The 17729-nt window shown below is 48.8% G+C and overlaps 1 protein-coding gene across 10 annotated transcripts in view; it reads left to right on the forward strand.

Annotated features, from left to right (window-relative positions):
• Nucleotides 1-266: 266 nt before the first annotated feature.
• Nucleotides 267-17729, forward strand: part of FHOD3 (formin homology 2 domain containing 3) — a 471315-nt gene continuing 453852 nt past the window's right edge. For 6 of the 10 annotated variants that reach the window (XM_059409488.1, XM_059409491.1, XM_059409490.1 and 3 more), the window contains exon 1: nucleotides 267-572. In XM_059409488.1, the coding sequence (XP_059265471.1) occupies nucleotides 408-572 (165 nt within the window). In that variant the 5' untranslated portion in view covers nucleotides 267-407. The remainder of the gene's footprint in view (nucleotides 573-17729) is intronic. The other 4 variants (XM_059409495.1, XM_059409496.1, XM_059409497.1 and 1 more) reach the window with 1 other exon arrangement.

Consider the following 17729-nt stretch of genomic DNA (forward strand, 5'->3'; position numbering starts at 1 on the left):
CAGCGGGCGGCGCAAGCGGCGCCTGTGCTGCCGGAGTCAGCCCGAGGGGGATCCCCGCCCCGCCGCTGCCGGCAGCGGACTTGGCGCAGGGCTGCGGAAGCCGCGCGAGCCGTTCTCCCTTTCCCTTTCTCGCGGCAGGTCCCACGGGTCGGGGCAGTGCGGCCGGGCGCTGGGGGCCGGAGGAGGGGAGGAGCCGGGGAAGGAGGGGACACAGGGGCCTGTGGGCCCCGCCCCCGCCCCGCCCCCCGCGGCCGGAGCCCGGGCTGCAGCCGGGCGCGCTGGAGCCTGCGAGCCCGCGAGCCAGCGAGCGGCGGCCGCGGCCTCCCCTGCTCGCGGTGTGACCCCGGCTTTCCGGCCCGCGGCCCCGCCGATCTCGGCGCCCGCGCCCCAAGGGGCAGGGATGCATCATGGCCACGCTGGCTTGCCGGGTGCAGTTCTTGGACGACACGGACCCTTTCAACAGCACCAACTTCCCCGAGCCCAGCCGGCCGCCGCTGTTCACGTTTCGCGAGGACCTAGCGCTCGGCACCCAGCTGGCCGGGGTCCACCGGCTGCTGCGGGCGCCGCACAAGGTACGGCCGACCGGTCTAGGCTGGGTTTTCTGGACGCAGCCCCTGCTGCGGAGCGCGCGGGGGTGGGGGCGCAGCGGGCAGGCTGCGGTAGGCGCGGTCCCCACCCCCCCGCGGGACAGGCGCCCAAAGGCAGACCTCCCCCCTCCCCGTTGGGCAGAGGGGCCCCGGGCATCCGCCGGCTGGCGCGGGATCTCCCGGGCGTGAGAGGAGGACAGCCCCGCGCTCCGGCCCAGAGCGGGCGGGGCCGAGCAGGTGCCGCGCCGGCCCGAGGCTGGATGGAGAAGGTTCCCGGGCTCGGGGCCGTTAGCTCTGCTGGGTGGGCGGGGTGGAGCTGGAAGCCGGAGGTCGGCCCTACCACCTGGGCCGACGCTGAGCTGCGCGCGGAAAGAACCGGGGCCCCCGGGACTCAGGTCTAAACCTCTCAGGCCTCTGGGGCTGCTGCGGGCGGCCGCGCGACCCTCGCGACAAAGCACGCTTCCCAGGGGACACCTCCTCCTCCTCCTCCCCCCGCGGGGCATCGCCGGGGACGCCCACTGCGCACTGAGATAGCGCTCCGAGTAGTCCCCTTTTCTCCCGAGAAGCAGGTGGCCTTGGGAACCTTAGAGGAGCAGTCGCTGTGGGAGGAGGGGCGGGGGCGCGGAGGGGCGGCGCGCGCACAAAGCCTGAGCCTCGCAGCCCGAAATGAGTGTCCCCTGGGAAGAATGGCTTCTCAGTCCACCCGATAGAGGCTTTTTTCTTCTTTTCTTCTTCTTCTTTTTTAACCCTTTGCAGGAGGACAGGCCTCTTGCAAAGTGTGTGTTGTAAAGAGCCAGGCATTGAAAGCTAGCCATTTGGTTACCCAAGTAAACCCTTCCTCCTACTCAAACAGATTGCACCTTGAGAATTACCTCCCAGCACATTTTTTTTTTTTTTTTTTTTTTTTTTTGCTTAGGGTTCATATCAAAGCTTGGAGATGATTTATTCTTTGAAGATCAACATTGATAAATATTTGGAAGAGATAACCCTTGATACCAAAAAGAACAAAATTGATTTTTCAAAATTCTTTAGATTTCTGTATGATGTTCACTTGCCTTGGAAGAGAGGGAGATTGAATGTGGAAATGGTGAACTTTGGCAGTGCCTTTTTTCTCCCTCTATTAGTAGTGTTTCAGTGCTTTACTTCCCTACTTAATTAGTTACCTGTTTTCAGGGGTGAGAAATGGGGCAGTTCTATTTCATTCTCTTCATGTTGGTGCAGAACGGACGTCACCGTTTGGAGGAGTCTCTTTGGTCATAAAAGCAGGTTGGATTAGGAAATGGAGGGACAGAATGATGTATTGTGAATTCAGTTTATCAGAACCACTTTTGTGAATTATTTGGGTCTCAATCTAATCAGTAGATTGAGTTAAAAGTTTTCAAAGGGCTTTTTTTGGCATCACGATATTCCATTCATTATGATCTCTGATTACAGTGATCTTTTGTTGAAACCACAGAAGGCTCATAATTGTGGTCCTATGACCTTGAAGTGGTTTTCTTGGATTTCAAACCCTATATACATAGGTTGACCTTTCAAACTGGAGGCTGAAGTACATTTTTATGTTTCCCTGGAATAGCCCCATAGTCTTGATCCAGTGTCCCTGGTCTGGTCTGGTAGGAGGAAATCCTGATGCTCCAGTGTCAGCTTTCTGCACCACCACCCCTCCCGCCCCCAGGAGCCACAGCACTGAAATTGCACTGGCTCACAGAACTTTCTGAGGTGTCCTCTGCAGAATAAGCAGAGTCAGAAGGTATCCCATAGAACCCCTTGACTCCTTGTCTTGGCAGCCAGCCAGACTTACTCCAGCATCTTTTGCTCAAAGACCCCTACAGTATATTCAGATGTTTGGCATTGTTTTCACATCTAGAGCTGAGTGATTGGCTGGTACTATTAGCCAGGGTTCTGTGAAACGGAACTCAGGGCATTTATGTGCCTAGGTATACATTCATGTTTGAAGATGCGTGTTAGTTTCTAACAGGGAATCTTAAAGTCGGATGATCCCCTGTGAGAGAGAGCTCAAGAATTTTGATCACGGCCATATCAGTATACATCCTATGTCACATCGCTAGGGATGTGAGCGCACAGTCTCACTGAATGCCACATGCCTCTGTGAAGGGGATGCTTTTACGATTCCTATTTTGCACATGAGGAAACTGAGGCTTAGAGCAATGAAGTAACCTAGTTTCTCTGCTGGGAGTCGAGAGCTGAGATTCAAGCCAGGCCTGAGTGTCTTGAGGCCCCCTCTTGGGGCTGCTCTGCTCCCTGGACCAGCAGTGTGGCTGTGGATAGAAGCAGCACCTCCTGGGGCTCATCCCATTAACCTGGGGAGCTTGCCAAATCACTTTTGTGTGCCAGGTACTTTTTGGCCTGGGGCAGGTGAATGTTACAAGCATGAGTAAGAGCCCTGAGGCAGAATTCCTGGGCTGGTAGAGTTCACCTGAGTGGAGGAACAGATAGTTACCAACCCTGCTGTGAATTAGCTGGTGGTGAGGGAGGGGGCAGACTGTCACTCCAGGCCCTGCTGTGAGTAAGGCTGCCCACACCACAGGGAACACTTCTCCCAGGTTGGGCCTGGCCTTGGCAAGATGGGGAGTTCTTGGGTCAGGACCATCTGTGCGATGGACAGGAGGGAGAAGTATGACCGTGGGACATGCAGACACCCTCGGTGTACCCAGCCGTCCAGCACAAGCAACTCTCCGGGGTTAGTAAACTTTTGTTGCTTGAAGTAGATCACACAGACAGAAAAGTGTGCAGGGCACAGGTGAGCAGCTGGAGGCATGGTTACTGAGTGAACACACCTGCGTAAGCAGCATCTGGAAGGACCTGTGGCGGGTTCTCATTTTTATAGCCGCCCTCCTAGCATTCTCCTGTGCTGGGATCTGTGAACTGGATAACCTCATAGGTCTTTCCCAGCCCAAACTGGAGTCTATGCATTTTTTCTTTTCTTTTTAAAGATTTTATTTATTTGAGAGAGTGAATGAGAGAGAAAGAGAGAGTGCGTGCCCGCACCGGAGGTGGGGAAGGGGTATGAGCAGAGGGAGAAGGAGAACAGATTCTCCGCTGAGCAGAGCGCTCTACTCAAGGCTGTATCCCAGGACCTGAGATCATGACCTGAGCCAAAGGTAGATGCTTAACTAACTGGGACCCAGGTGCCCCATGTGCATCTTTTCTCAACTTAATGATATATTAATTTAGATCATGTCTGCTAACTCCTTAAGAAGTTAGTTGTTTATTTAACTAGTATCATCTTGGACAAAATGACATATTATGCTTACTATGCTTTATCTTCATTTTTCCCCCCAAGCTGCTAGTAGTTCCAGGGAAGATAATTAAGTTAATGATGAGTTTGATAACGAAAAGGTCAAAACAGATGCTGTATTTTCACTGGGGAGATGTTTGTTTTGGTGGTTATATGTTCTGTCTGGCCTAGGTAAGGCCTTTTGTTCTCAAATGTTGCTTAAGTAGGTGTTTATTTCTGGTTTAGTGTTTTAGAGAATTATAATTATAGGACTTCTAATTTAGAAAAATCTATACAGTAGAAATAGTAAGTCATAGGCCTTTCAAAATTTAAATGTGTTTGGATTGATTGATACAAAAGGCTAAGGATTCTTGTTTCCTTTTGATAGCCAAAAGTCAAAATGGAGAATATTTTTACAAAAAAAGAGACAACTAGTCTACCTGTTAAAATGGCAATTAAGACCGTAATTTAGTTCAGGAGATGTTTCGGTGCCTTTTGTGGACTAGACAGAATGGAGTGATAGTAGTGACCATGTTCTAGGGACTTGCCTGAGACAAGGAACGTCCTAGACTTGCACCATCTCGCCATGTCCAGGGATCACCTAAGTACTGGTACTGTTGCATGTCATAGTAGAAGAAACCCAGAGCAGATGGAATTCCCCTGGTCACATGAATGGGAAGTTTCAGAGGTGGCATTTGACACCAGTCTGAGCTCTTAATGACTCCGTTTTATGTGTTGGATGTCTTCCTTCCAGGCAGCCTGTCCATTTGCCAAAGTTCTTTTCCAACATGCTTTGGTGATTCCTGTGCACACTGCAGTAGAAGTGGCATGGATTATTTGAGGTCATTTAGGTTAGCCTCTCACTCGGTGGGACTCTGATTTGTCTCCCCTGTTACAGATAAATTCCTAGAGGGAGAAGACCTGGCTATTCAGTTCTGCCATGTTTCTCTTGAAGCTAACTAGTGATAAGATGGCGCGTGCTAAGTTGATTGATCGGTGTTAGTTATAGAACACAAATCCACTGGTATTATTGCTGTAATGAATTTCCACCTTAATCCTCTTAAGGGACACATCTGTTTGCTACATTACATTCAGATTTTTAAAAGATGAGATCACTGGTAAAGTTGGCAAGTGTGTTGTGTCACAGAGCATCTTAGGACAAAACTGTTTGAAGAATGTTGTATGAACTGCTAAGAGCATCTCTGTGCCAGCCGAGTTGAATCTGATTCTACCTTAATTAGCTCAGTTGGTTGGAGCTGGGCTATTGAGATCAGGATCATGGGATTGAACTCTTTATGGGTCAGCTGCCTTTGCTTCATGCATGGCCACAGACAGCTCAGTAACCCAGCCAGACGTCCCGCAGGTGCTGTCAAGATCCCCTGCAAGGATCTGGGTTGGAAGGGACTGGCAGAAATCTTTGGGGGGTAGGGGAAGGAGGCGTGTAACGGGAGTGTGCTGGGCACTACACGGTAGGCCCCCATGCATAACTTCATTCATCCCCATAACAGCTCTAGCAGGTGGACAATAGTATTCCCAGGTAACAGATGGGGAAACTGAGGCACGGGGAGGCTAAGGAGGTTATCTGAGGCCACACTGCTTTTAAGTGAAGGAGCTGAAATTTAAGGTCAAGTCTTCTTCTTTTTCTTTCTTTCTTTCTTTCTTTTTTTTTTTTTTTAACTCCAAAGCCTGTAGACAACTGTGTCCCATTATTAGAAAGCCAGCAGAGCACATGCTTTCTGTGCTGGGGGAAGCGCAGGTGGGGGAGGGGCCGACTACGTTGCCTTCCCACTCCACCGCTGCCTGTCACCGGGCTGTGACTTAAATGGTTGTGCTCGGGTAAGTTCGTCCAGGGAGGAAGCTTTGTGAGTCTGTGCCTTTTGTCCTCAGAGTCCAACCTGGGTCCCTCTGGAAAACAACAGGACTGCCTGCCTCCACCCTCCCCCTGCGGACTCTGAAATGTTAGTTCTTAATGGTAGCAGATTTAAAACTGATTAACATGCTGAGGCTGCCGCTGAGCACCCCTCCCCCAGCCTTCTTTCTCCTCCAGGGTTTATTCCTCTGTGCAGAGGAAACTTTGAACATTCGGCAAACTTCTCTGCCCTCTTCCAGTCGCCGCTCCTGGCACCCTCCTGGTGATGCCCCTGGTGCCTGTGGCCCGCTCTGGAATGTCCCCAGTGTAACCTGGCTTTCGAAGCAGGGACATTTTCAGAGTCTTGGGCTTGTCAGTGTCGTCAGCTCCTTTACAGAGACAAGCAGACTGCTTTTTGTTTTTGTTTTTGCCTTTCTGGCAATTTTATTGGGAAGTGTTTTTGGATCTTGTTCTGAAGTAAGTAAGAAAGAATGGGGAAAATTAAGTTACAATGAATGTTAAACCTTACCACAGGGGTGCAATCAGCAAAATCCAGATTGTGGGCAATTACAGTCTCTCCAAAAATTAAACTGCAAAGAAAAAAAAAATGAAGGGAAACAGATTCAAAGAGATTTAAGAGATATATCAACAACCAATTACAATGTATGGCTCTCATTGGATACTAATTCAAACAAACACATGGTTAAATAAATATTTGAAGTCATCAAGAAAACTTGAATAATGACTATTTGATATTAAAGTTTATTAAATTTAAATTAATAAAAATAACATAAATTAATTTGATATTAAACATTAAAGCATGATAACAATATTGTGGTTATATTTAAAGGCAAGTTTGTATTTTTCAGAGATACATACTGAAATATTTACAGATGAAATTATAGGATGTCTGGAATTTGCTTCAAAATAATCCTGGATGAGGGGAAAGTAGGTGGATGAGTTTACGGGGGAGTAAGACAGAATGTGAGTCCAAGTTGGATTATCGGTGTATGAGGAGGTCATTATACTGTTTTCTATACTTTTGTATATGTTGAACTTTTAAAATAAAAGAGATAAAAAATTAGGTTATGAGTTCCAGTGTTCCCTTTGGGATCCGAGTCCTTTCATTAAGTGTCACGGGTGTCCTGGGTGTGTTCACTATGGCTGAGGCCAGTCGTCAGCAGATTTGCTGTTGTGCTTCCACTGGTATTTTCTTCCCATCCTGATGGTTGCATTCTCCTTAGGATCTTTGAAAAACAAGTGTAGGACATCAGTCTTTTATGTTTAGGATTTCTTTCTAGGCTCGGTCCATTCTTATGATGAAGCCAACTCAGCAAACATCCATCTCACAGACTCTCGGTTTGGTAAAGGAAGGGTTAAGGTGGAGAATTTATATGAGTAGTTTCAGTAGATGCCCTCCAACTTTTATCACTAAGCCGAGATGTTGCTCAGGCTATAATTAATGATACTGGTATAACGGCCCTCAGTTTCCCAGTGGCTGGTAGAGCCTGTGACTTGTTCTCTTGACCACACTCGAGGTCTTGATTTCCTCGACCACCACCTTGAGTTTGCCTCGGAAGAACCACCCAGAATGCAGAAGACAGCAGTGATGCTGTCATGTATTTGAAAATGTGAGTTGGCGTATGTTGGCACGCTGACAGGCAGCTTTTGATTTCTATGGGCAGGTTAAACCATTTATGGATGAGTTATTGTTGAGGGGGGGGGAAGATAGATCATTTAAAAAAAATAGATTACCATGCATGAGCAAAATTATATACCAGAAGTTGATCTATTTTTAGAGCCACATAGTAACAAATGGTATTACATTGTGTCTTTTTACAGCTCGGGAGCATACTTCCTCTTCTCAGCTTAGATTTGTAACCAGAAATCAAAATTTTGAACTCTAAGGGGGAATGTTTAGAACTTAATATCAGGAAAAAAAGTCTCAAAATTGTGAACACATTGGGAGAAAGGGAAAATGTTAAATAGCTTGCCATTCAATATAGCACAACGCTCTTAGATTTGGCTAAAGGGACACAGAAAAATGGATTTGTTGATTACCTCATCAAGTATTCTTAACATTCTCAGAAAGAAGAAAACACAGAAGGAGACTTTCTTGTTATTGATTAGGCTCTTCTGTTTCTTCGGGCACTGGTATCGTGGCGCTGAATGGAATGCCAGGTCCCCACCAGAGTGCACAGGACACACCAAGTATTATTCTGAAGTTCTCAGAATGGAAGATGTAGCAGACGCAACTTCCGACTGGTCTTCTTCTTCTTCTTCTTCTTCTTCTTCTTCTTTTTTTTTTTTTTAAGATTTTTATTTATTTATTTGACAGATCACAAGTAGGCAGAGAGGCAGGCAGAGAGAGAGAGAGGAGGAAGCAGGCTCCCCACTGAGCAGAGAGCCCGATGTGGGGCTCGATCCCAGGACCCTGGGATCATGACCTGAGCTGAAGGCAGAAGCTTTAACCCACTGAGCAACCCAGGTGCCCCCCCCCCCCGTCTTCTGATTGGGTGCTTGGGGGAGAGAATGAGGAGGAGGGTCCTTCTGGCTAAGTTGGCGTCACACACCGTACTCCAGCCATTCACTTTGCCTGTTCATACTGGCCAGAGTTTTGACTAAAGGAGTTTATAGCACTTACATTTTATACCGCTTTAGTACTTGCTTTGTTTTCCCTATGATTTCACCTTCCCCAGTCCTCTCTGCATGATAATTATCAATCCAGAGTCAAAGGTGAGCCCCTCATGACTTGTGAACACACGCGTGTGATGGTGTTGGCTCTGAGATAGCTGACTGCGACAATGCTTCCTTCCCCTCCCCTACTGTAATTTAATTAAATGAAATTCAATATTGTTAAGTTTGCTGCACCCCACAAACCTAGCTTTCAAGCCTTGTGAACAGTTATGCAGGGACTTCTGTCTGGTTCTCTGATTTCACCAGGGAGGCTGTGCGCAGCTGAGGGGTAGGGGCGTGGGGCTCCTTGGGAGAGCAGCAAGACAGAGGTTGATGATACCCCAGTCCCAGAAGAGTTGGGGGGCTTGGAGCCCAGTCTTCAGCGGTGCCACCCTGACCCACAGGCTCAGAGTAGGCGTTGCTGGGCTGTCTGCTCCATTGTCTAGCTGTGTGTTCTCGTGCTAACGCCCCACTGGCTGACTGACTGTGGTTCACAGTACATACATCTTGACATCTGGTGGGGTGGACGTTCTCTTCTTGCCTTGCAACATAGACATTAATAGGAAAAAGATGAAAAAGGTGAAAGAGGGTCCCTTTAATGGATTTTGAAGGAAACCTTACCAAACAGGCCTATGTGACCCATTCAAGAGGGAAGAGAGAGGGGCACCCGGGTGGCTCAGTTGGTTAAGCGTCTGTCTTCAGCTCAGGTCATGATCTCAGCACCCTGGGAAGGAGCCCTGCCTTGGGCTCCATGCTCAGCGGGGAGTCTGCTTGTCCCTCCCCCTGTTTACACTCTCTTTCAAGTAAAATAAAACTTTAAAAAAAAAAAAGAGGAAAGAGAGAGAGAATATTATTCTTCTGCTCCAAACCTCCCTCACCCCCTCTCCTTCAAGGTCAACTCCAAAGCCCTTGAGTAGCTGACCCATTGGTTCATGAAGATTAGGTTGGTTGGCCAGTTTTATGGTCAGTTTGGTTTACTGATGTAGCCCTAGAGCCTAGAACAGTGCCTGGCACAAAGTACATATCCAGTAAGTGGTTGTTGAATGAGCACATTACCATAACATTCAGAGCTGGAGGGAAGGAAGAGTGGTCTCATTCCAACTCTTTCCATGCAGAAGGTCCTTCTGTAAAACCTCTGGCCTACGTGTTCTAGAATGAGAGGGACTAGTTTCTTCTCCCTTCATGGGCAGCCTTTTCCATTTTTGAGCTCTTTTTGTTAGAATTTATTCTTTATTTGTGCCTGATTTTCACTTTTAGAAGTGGGTTTTCATAGCTTCACAGATGGGGATGGAGATGGGTCTGGATAATTTATTGGCTGACTCTGCCTAAGAGGGTAGAAATAGGATGGATAAGCCCAAAGGGCCGTGACTGCAGGGGTTGGTAAATGGAGTGAGCTGTGACCTGCGGATAGTGCCTAGAAGGGGATGCTGGAAGGATCAAACTTGTCCCTTTCCCCTGTCATGGTGGAAGTAAAAAGCTCCTTTCCTGTCATGTTAATGCGGAGAAATATGGTCTGTGTTCCTTACCTGAGTCAATATTATCTGTATTGGTCTCTGTATACTTGGTACCCTAAACTGTCTTCAGACTTGTGTTTCCACCTGGTTGTGAACTTAAACTGCATGTTTGGAATCCAGAGTGATGTTGCTGGGGAGAGGTTACCATTAGCAAAGCTGGATTCAAGGAGAAAAAAGACCAAGAGGCAAGGAGTCTACCCACGTGAAACTAACAGAGCATCTGTTCCCAGCACAGAAGGAGCGCGTGGGTAAATTTGGAAACTGCAGAAAAGCACACTGAAAAAAATAAAAACCACTCTTCTCACCACCCGAAGGGACCCAATCACTCCTACCACTTTGTGTCTTATCAGGCTTTTACTAGCTAGGCATTTTGAACTGTAACATTATGAATACGTTCCCAAGCCATTAATCCTCTTTAATGACAGCATAGTGATCCATTCTGTGCCCATGCTGTGGTCCATGGAAGCATTGCTCCCCTGCTCTGTGAGGGAAAGGGCTCGGTCTCTTTTGTTATTTGTTATTTTGTTATTTGTCCCGTGCTTGGTGCTTAATAAATACTCATTAAATGAATGCAGGAGTGAACGAGCCATTGGATGTTTAGGTAGTTGTCAATATAAAAACACAGATAAAGCTGTAATATACATGCTTGCAGAAAGAAAATCCTTGTGCTTATGTCTAATTATTTTCTTAAGATGAATTCCTAGGGGTTCAGTTGCTGAGAAGAAAGGGGAAGAATTTATCTTAGATGGCAGCTATTGCCTCCATTTTAAGAAGAAGGTTGGTGGACACGTTGGAGGGCTGGGGAAGAGCTAGGCCAAGTGGTGAAGCCCAGCTCCTCGGTGACCTTGTCCGGATATGGCAGTTCACTCACGACTGAGAGGAACATTAGAATTCTGGGACTACCACCCGGTGGGACTCAGAGAAGACTGTTGAACCCTTTGCAAATTATGTAAATGTATGTATCCCATTGCCTTTCCCTATTTTCCGGTGGGACTCAGAGAAGACTGTTGAACCCTTTGTAAATTATGTAAATGTATGTATCCCATTGCCTTTCCCTATTTTGAGGGACAAAATCATGACTATACTTTAAAAGTCAAAGCTAAACTTAGAACTGTTACATTGTATGCATACAAGTAACAGTACTGTTCCCAAGACAAAGATACATCTCATTAGATGCTAATGCTTCCAGAAAACTGAGGAGCCTGGATGCTGCAGGTGGGGTAGTCAGTGACTCCACCTCTTTCTAGAGACTTGGCAACACATACAAATCATAAAAATAATTATTTTTGACCCAGGACCCCCCTTACAAGAATTATTTGAAGAGACAGATAAAAATACAGAAATACTATATGTATAAAGATATTCAAGGATTATATTAATAATGAAGAGCTTAAAAAAACCTCAATGTTCCATGACAAGGGAGATATAAAATATATTATGTTTTATTATGGACAGATTATCAGGTAGCTATTAAAATAACTCATATCCTCGTGCAGGCGGTTATAACAAAATGCCATATAGATTGGGGGGGCTTAAACAGCAGACATTTATTTTCTCAATAGTTTTGGAGGCTGGAAGTCCAAGATCAAGGTGCCGGCAGATTTGGTTCTTGGTGAGGTCCTCCCTTCTGGCTTGCAGATAGAGAACCACCTTCCTGCTGTGTTCTCACACAGCAGAGACAGAAAGCTCTGGTGTCTCCCCCTCCTCTCTCGCTTCCTTTTCCCTCTTCTCCCCCTCCCCTTCCCCCCTTTTCCATTCCTTCCTTCACCCTTTTCCCTTTCCTTTCTCCTCCTTCCCTCCCTTCTCCTTCCTTCCTTCCTTCTTTCTTTTGTGGTTTCCGACCTTGAACTTCCTTTTCTTACAAGGGTAATCTTATAATCCCACCATGGGGCCCCACCCTCATTTAAACCCAATTACCTCCCAACGGCTCTACCTCCTGATACGACACGCTGGGAGTTAGGGCTTCAAAATACGCATTTGGGGGAGACATATTCAGTCCATAACAACCCACATGAATCATCAAATTGTACATATGGAAATGTAGCAAAGAAATGTCAAGAATGGAACGAGTAACTTCCTTCTCCCAGACCGGCTCCCATGGCTCTTCTTCATCTTACTCGTTACAAACGCGCCACGAGAACTGAGTCAGACTGGATGCCTCTGCTCGCACCCAGGCCCCTCCTCTCCATTCCTGAGTCTTCTTGGCTCTCCTTTGGACTCCGGCTCTGGAAAACAGCTCTCTGATCCGTCCCCCACCCCGTTCCCTGCCTCCTCCTCCTTTGCTCTGGTGGATGCCACTATTTATGGGGGGGAAGTCCCAGCCCTTCACAGGGACACTCAGGGTTCTCTGTGACCTGGCCTCTCGTCTGCCACTCCCCCATGGTCCCCGACTGTCCTTCCCTCCCAGCCCTTCCCAAACCCTGTGCTAAAATGCTTGTTCTTCTCCTCATAGGCTGCCCTGGATGGTTGTTCAGGTTCTTGCCTCCACCTGGCCTGCCTTTTCAGCCCTCCAGCTGCCCCCAGACCCAGGTGGGCTGTGCTCCATGCGCCCCCTCACCCATGGCACCGTGTGTCCATCTTCTCACTGGGCGTAACCCTTCCGGAGCGGGAAGTGTGTTTAACTTACCTTCCTAGTTCCCTAGTTCAGGGTTCCTAGCACAGTGCCTGACAAGCCCTAATACATAATTTTTGAATATTTGAATGAGTGTTCAGTGGAAAAGTACGGTATGTATTTCCATCATGATGATTACAAGAATTGAGTAGACTTCACTTTTCAAGATCCCTCCTCAGATCCCTGGTCTGAGAACCTGGTTTGCGTGTTACAACATCCCCACAAATGGCAGGTGAGTGAGGGACAACCAGTTCTTCCATGTATAGAAACCTTGTTTTCTGGCCTTTTCCACACTGGGTCTGTGCTAGGATCTCAGAGAGGAAGCCCGGGGTCGGCAAAAGAAGGCCCACTGTCCCGTCAGGGGCATCTCCTGTTGGGGCTGAAGGGTGGGGATGAGGCTGGGTCTCCACTGCATGGGGTGGTGAGGACTCCTCCAAGGGGTCCAGTTTGAGGCCTGTCGTGCGAGATGGAGAAGCAGCACCCCCTCATGGGCCAGATGTCCCTGTTTGCCTGGTTCCTGGCCTTCCTCACGGCCTTGCTTACTGTTCCTGCCTAGGCTGAGCCGTGGGGAGGGTGAGGAGAGTTGTGAGCATGTGTGAGGGCCAGGGTCGCTGAAGCTGGGGAGGCCGCTGCTGCTGCTGTGGTTAGCGGGAAGCCCCCAGAGGAAGGTGGGTCTGGGAGATTGGAGTGCTGTCGGGAGAGTCCAGCCACCCTTCTTTCCACACAGGAAGCTTCAGCCCTCTGCCAGCCGCGGAGGTTGTGGATAGGTTTTATTTCAGGTGATGACACTCGGCTCACAGGGATATATACCCGTTGGCCATATCAGATCACTGTTTCAGGCTGCAGGAGTGCTCCGGCTGGCTCCTGATCACAGCTTCCAGAAATCACCAACCCCCTGGCTTCTGCAGGACCTGGTGCTACCTGAGGGGCTAGTGTCTGGGTGGCCAGTGCCTGGTTGTGGGAGAGGTTATCCAGCCCTTCTGGGGGTCCTCCATTCAAGGTCCATAGCACCGGGTATTTGGGCGCAGGAAAGAAGAGCTCTGGCCTTCCTGTCCAGAACAATAGTCAAGGATATGAGTAGTTTTTTGTTCCCAGAACTGGGTGCATTTTTGTGGACAGTGATTCATCGCTGAATTTGCCTGTAATAGAACCACGGCGTGTCTGTGCAGTTTACAAGGCATGGGGACATAGGTTTGCTGGCTGATCCTCACACAACCCCAGAAGGGGGTGAGATGGGTCATTTAGGCTCCATCTCTGAGTTAAGAGAACTAAAATCAGGTTGGCTTCTTGACTGATGCCCAGGAACAGCCCCTCAGTGGATGGCAGCCCTAGAACTGTGGTCCCACATCTTCTGTCCTCCAGGTCCCCAACTCTCTGTTCAGTGGGGACTCTCAGCATCATCCTCAGTCTGTCAGAGATAAGCATGGGGAACATAGGTGGACACCCATGTGTAGAGTGCCTACGAACAGGAGGAGATTCGGCTGAGTTCATAGATGTTCTGTGTAACCGGTTGGTGATTATTTCTCTGAGAGCTGCCGAGCAGAGCTTGGTTAAGTGGGAAGCTTTCTTTCTGTCAAGGCCCTGATCTCAGGCCATGAAAGCCATCTCCTTTATGGTTAGGATTGGTTGGGGAAATCAGTCATAGACACAACAAAGAATGAAGTAACAATGGACAGGCAGCATATGACTCACGTCTACATGTGACGTAGGCGGCCAGGGCTATGGAGATGTCAGAAGTGGGAAAAATCGACGTGGGCTCGCATTCCAGAAAGCCTCCTGGTGAGAGTGGGAAGGGTTGAGTGGATGAACGGAAAGGTGAGACGTGGATGAACGGAAAGGTGAGACGTGGATGGGACCGGGAGGGGGTGGGGGTCAGGTCTGGATGGCTCTGGGCAAGTGAGAACAGTCCCCGATGCGGAAAGGGAGACCCATGAGGGTGGGTGGAGGGGCCGGGCTGGCACACTGGGCTGTGGTCAGTGAGCACAGAACCGTCTGAGAAGTTACTTCTGTTCCATGTAATGGAAACATAAGGGAGGAAACATAAGGATGGAAAGAGAAGAGAAAAATGAAAATCTGAGAAGGGGAAATGATCACCAAGAAAAGGGGAGAGCAAGAAACGGGTCCGAGAAGAAAGGAGAGTGATGGACAGGCAGTTCCTGAAAAGCCACTAATAAGACTGTGTGGGAGGAGGAGGATGGTTGGGGACAAGCCACAGGATGGGCCTGGAGGGCGGAGTCTCCCGCTGCCCGCGGCCCTGGTCACTGCTATTCCCAGTGAGAGCAAGTGTCAGTCGAGGGCTGAGATGACCCTTTTCAGGGACTTTCCCTCCTTCCCCTCTTTCTCCAACGTTTATGCAGTGTCTTCTCAGCGTCAGACTCTGGGAGGGCCTGCACAGTAAAAAATCAAAAGCAAAGGAAACCAGGGTCAGCAAAATCACAGCGGGTGACCACTCCAGTCCAGTCTGTGCCTTCCATAGTCCCTCTCTGAAAACCTTGGACCAATAGCCTCCTCCCTTACAGGGCTGTGTGGACAAAAACAACAAAGGATCCTACCATCGCATTAGCAGCTCTAGCCCCAGCTGCCCTGGGGTGGGGACCTGTTTCCTGTCCCTCACCCCCCACTAAACCTGTGACCGCAGACCGCCATGAAGCCGAGGCTTCCCTTGGGGATTGTCGCTTTAGCAAGGGGTGGTCTGAGGCTTTGGTCATCCAGAAAACCCTCCTCCCTGGCCACAGTCAGGCTTCACCGCCATGCATCTTAGACCTTGTCCGGGCTCTGCTGTTTTACCTCGTTCTCCCTCCTGTTCCATTCTCGTTACCCGCCCCCACCCCCACCAACGTGAAACTGCCCTCGCTAAGGTGCTCATCCTTTAATGCAGGGGATGGTTTTCTGTCTTTATCTCATTTAACCTCTTGGTAGCGCTTGCTGGTTCTGGTCATCCCCTCGGAGGCGTGCGGCTGTTCTGAGTTCAATAGTGACAGATTCCCCTTCCCCTTTCTTCCTTCTCAGCCCTCAGTGTCCTCCTGCCTTTTGAGTGTTGGCCTTTCTCAGGGCTTTGTCCCAAGACCATGCCTTCTCCTCACAGATGACCGCGTTTCCTGGGTGGCTCCCAGAGCTTGCTGATAACCCCCTCATTCTTTTTTCTAGCCCAGCATTCTGTCTGGTCCTGAGGGCAACGATCCAATGGCCTGTGGATGGCTCCCCTGGGATGTCCCACGGACGCCGGACGTGCACGGGGTTGAGATCAGATCTTCTTATCTTCCCACAGACCCGCAGTGCCTCTGTGAGGAACAGACCCTATGTGGCGAGCTGCCCAAACCAACAGCCTCTCCCTGGCTCTGGCCGCCATCTCTCAGCCCTCCCATGAGGATGATTCTGTTGGCTCTTGGCACTTCTCGCCCCATTCCGTAGATAGTCCCCTGGCCTATGGAAAGTGCCCAGCAAATGGTGAAATGAAGGAAAAGCAAGCAAGATAATGTGTGAGAAAGTGTCTGTCACGTGGCAGTTGTTCAAAAAGTGTCCTTTATTAGTTACCCACAGCTGCGAACAAATCCCTCTGAAGCATAGTTGCTTCACATGTTTGCGTTCTCGCTCCCAGTTTCCTCGGACCAGGAATTTGGGAGATCATGCCGGGTGGTTCTGGCTCGGGGTCTGTCATGAGGGTGCAGCCAGACCACGGCTGCTTCGGTTCCTGGGCTGGACAGATGCAGGGAGCTGGGCGCTCCTGGGGCAGCTCTCGTTATCTCTCTGGTCTCTCCACGGGTCTCTCGTGTCATGGCTTTCAGGTAGTGGACTTCTTCCATAGCCACTCAGGGTTCTAGACGGAGCCCAGGGGGGTGCTATCTCCCTTTTTCTGTCCCTCTCACTGGTCCTCTATGGGTCTGAGCAAGTCAGCAAGCCTGGCCAGTGTTCAAGACACCAGTGTCCCATGGTACGAGGTGTCAAAGATTTATGAACTTCTTAAAAAGACATTTATACACATTTATACATTTATAAATCGCCTTGATTTTTGGTGTGCAATCCTAGGAGTTTGGACATAGGTAGAAGTTCTCATAACTACTAGAGGATACGGGAGTGCTCTAGCAACTTGAAGAATTCCCTAAGGCTGTCCATTCGTCATCAGACTTTCCCCTCAGCCCTGACTCCTGGTAACCACAGGTCTGTTCTCTCTCCCTATAGTTTTATGTTTTCTGGAAGATAATATAAAGAATCATTTAGCATGCAGCCATCAGAGACTGGCTTCTTTCACTCTTCATAATGCCCTTGAGATCCATCTAAGTTGTGTGTTTCGACACTTCATGCCTTGCTAATGCTGAGTGGCATTACATTGTGTGGATGTATCAGTTTGGTCATTCATTCAGTCCTCGAAGGGCATTTGTGTTATTTCCAGTGTTTGATGATTACAAATAAGGCTGCTATAAGCATTTGATCGGGAGGCTCATGGCATAGTCCATATGTCCTACTGCCTTTTCTGCCGTAAACGTTCGTGTAGAGATATTGTGTGAACATACGTTTTCAGTTTTCTAGGATAAATACCTAGAAGTGGGATTGCTTTTCTGGCAGAGAATGACCTGGCACTCTCCTTGGCAGGCCTGTCAGGGGCTTTGTACTTATTAGGCAAATTACTCTTTGTCGGAAGAATTTGTTATTCGAGTCTTTATACTTCAGAGTAGAAGAACCTTTCCAAACCCTGCCCAGAGAAAGGACCATTCATGTAAAAATCATTGTCAGTAGGTATCTTACAATTCCTTATTCTTCTGTCATCAGAGGCCCTGCTGGGGATGAACGTGAGGCGAAGCCCCGAGGTCCCGCTGTAGCCTCCTCACCCTGAGCTGTGACGTCACTCGCCACTCACTCTGTACCCTCCTTTCCACGACTTTACAAGGGGACAGTGCCTGTGACAGAACTGTGTGGGGACCATTTTTTCAAACTCCATGGGGCACAGATCATCAGAAATTCTCTCAGCTGGCAAAATACCATAAATCAGTGAAGCAGCAGGCAGCCTTGGAGGGTCTCAGAGTATGAAAAATGCACTTGGATCATCACAGAGATGAAGTGAGCCATGGTGGGTAGGTGGCTGGACGGCTGTGGCTTTCTTCCTCTAGCGAGTCAGAGAAGAGACCCATCTAAAGTGAAGGGGTGGTGGTGGGATCAGTGGGGAGAGGCTAAACCCTTAAGAAGTCCAGAGGCTAGAGTGTTAACGATTTGTTTGTTTGTTTGTTTTTTAAAGATTTTATTTATTTCTTTGACAGAC

Source organism: Mustela nigripes, chromosome 8 (genome assembly GCF_022355385.1).
Source record: "Mustela nigripes isolate SB6536 chromosome 8, MUSNIG.SB6536, whole genome shotgun sequence".
Lineage (NCBI taxonomy): Eukaryota > Metazoa > Chordata > Mammalia > Carnivora > Mustelidae > Mustela > Mustela nigripes.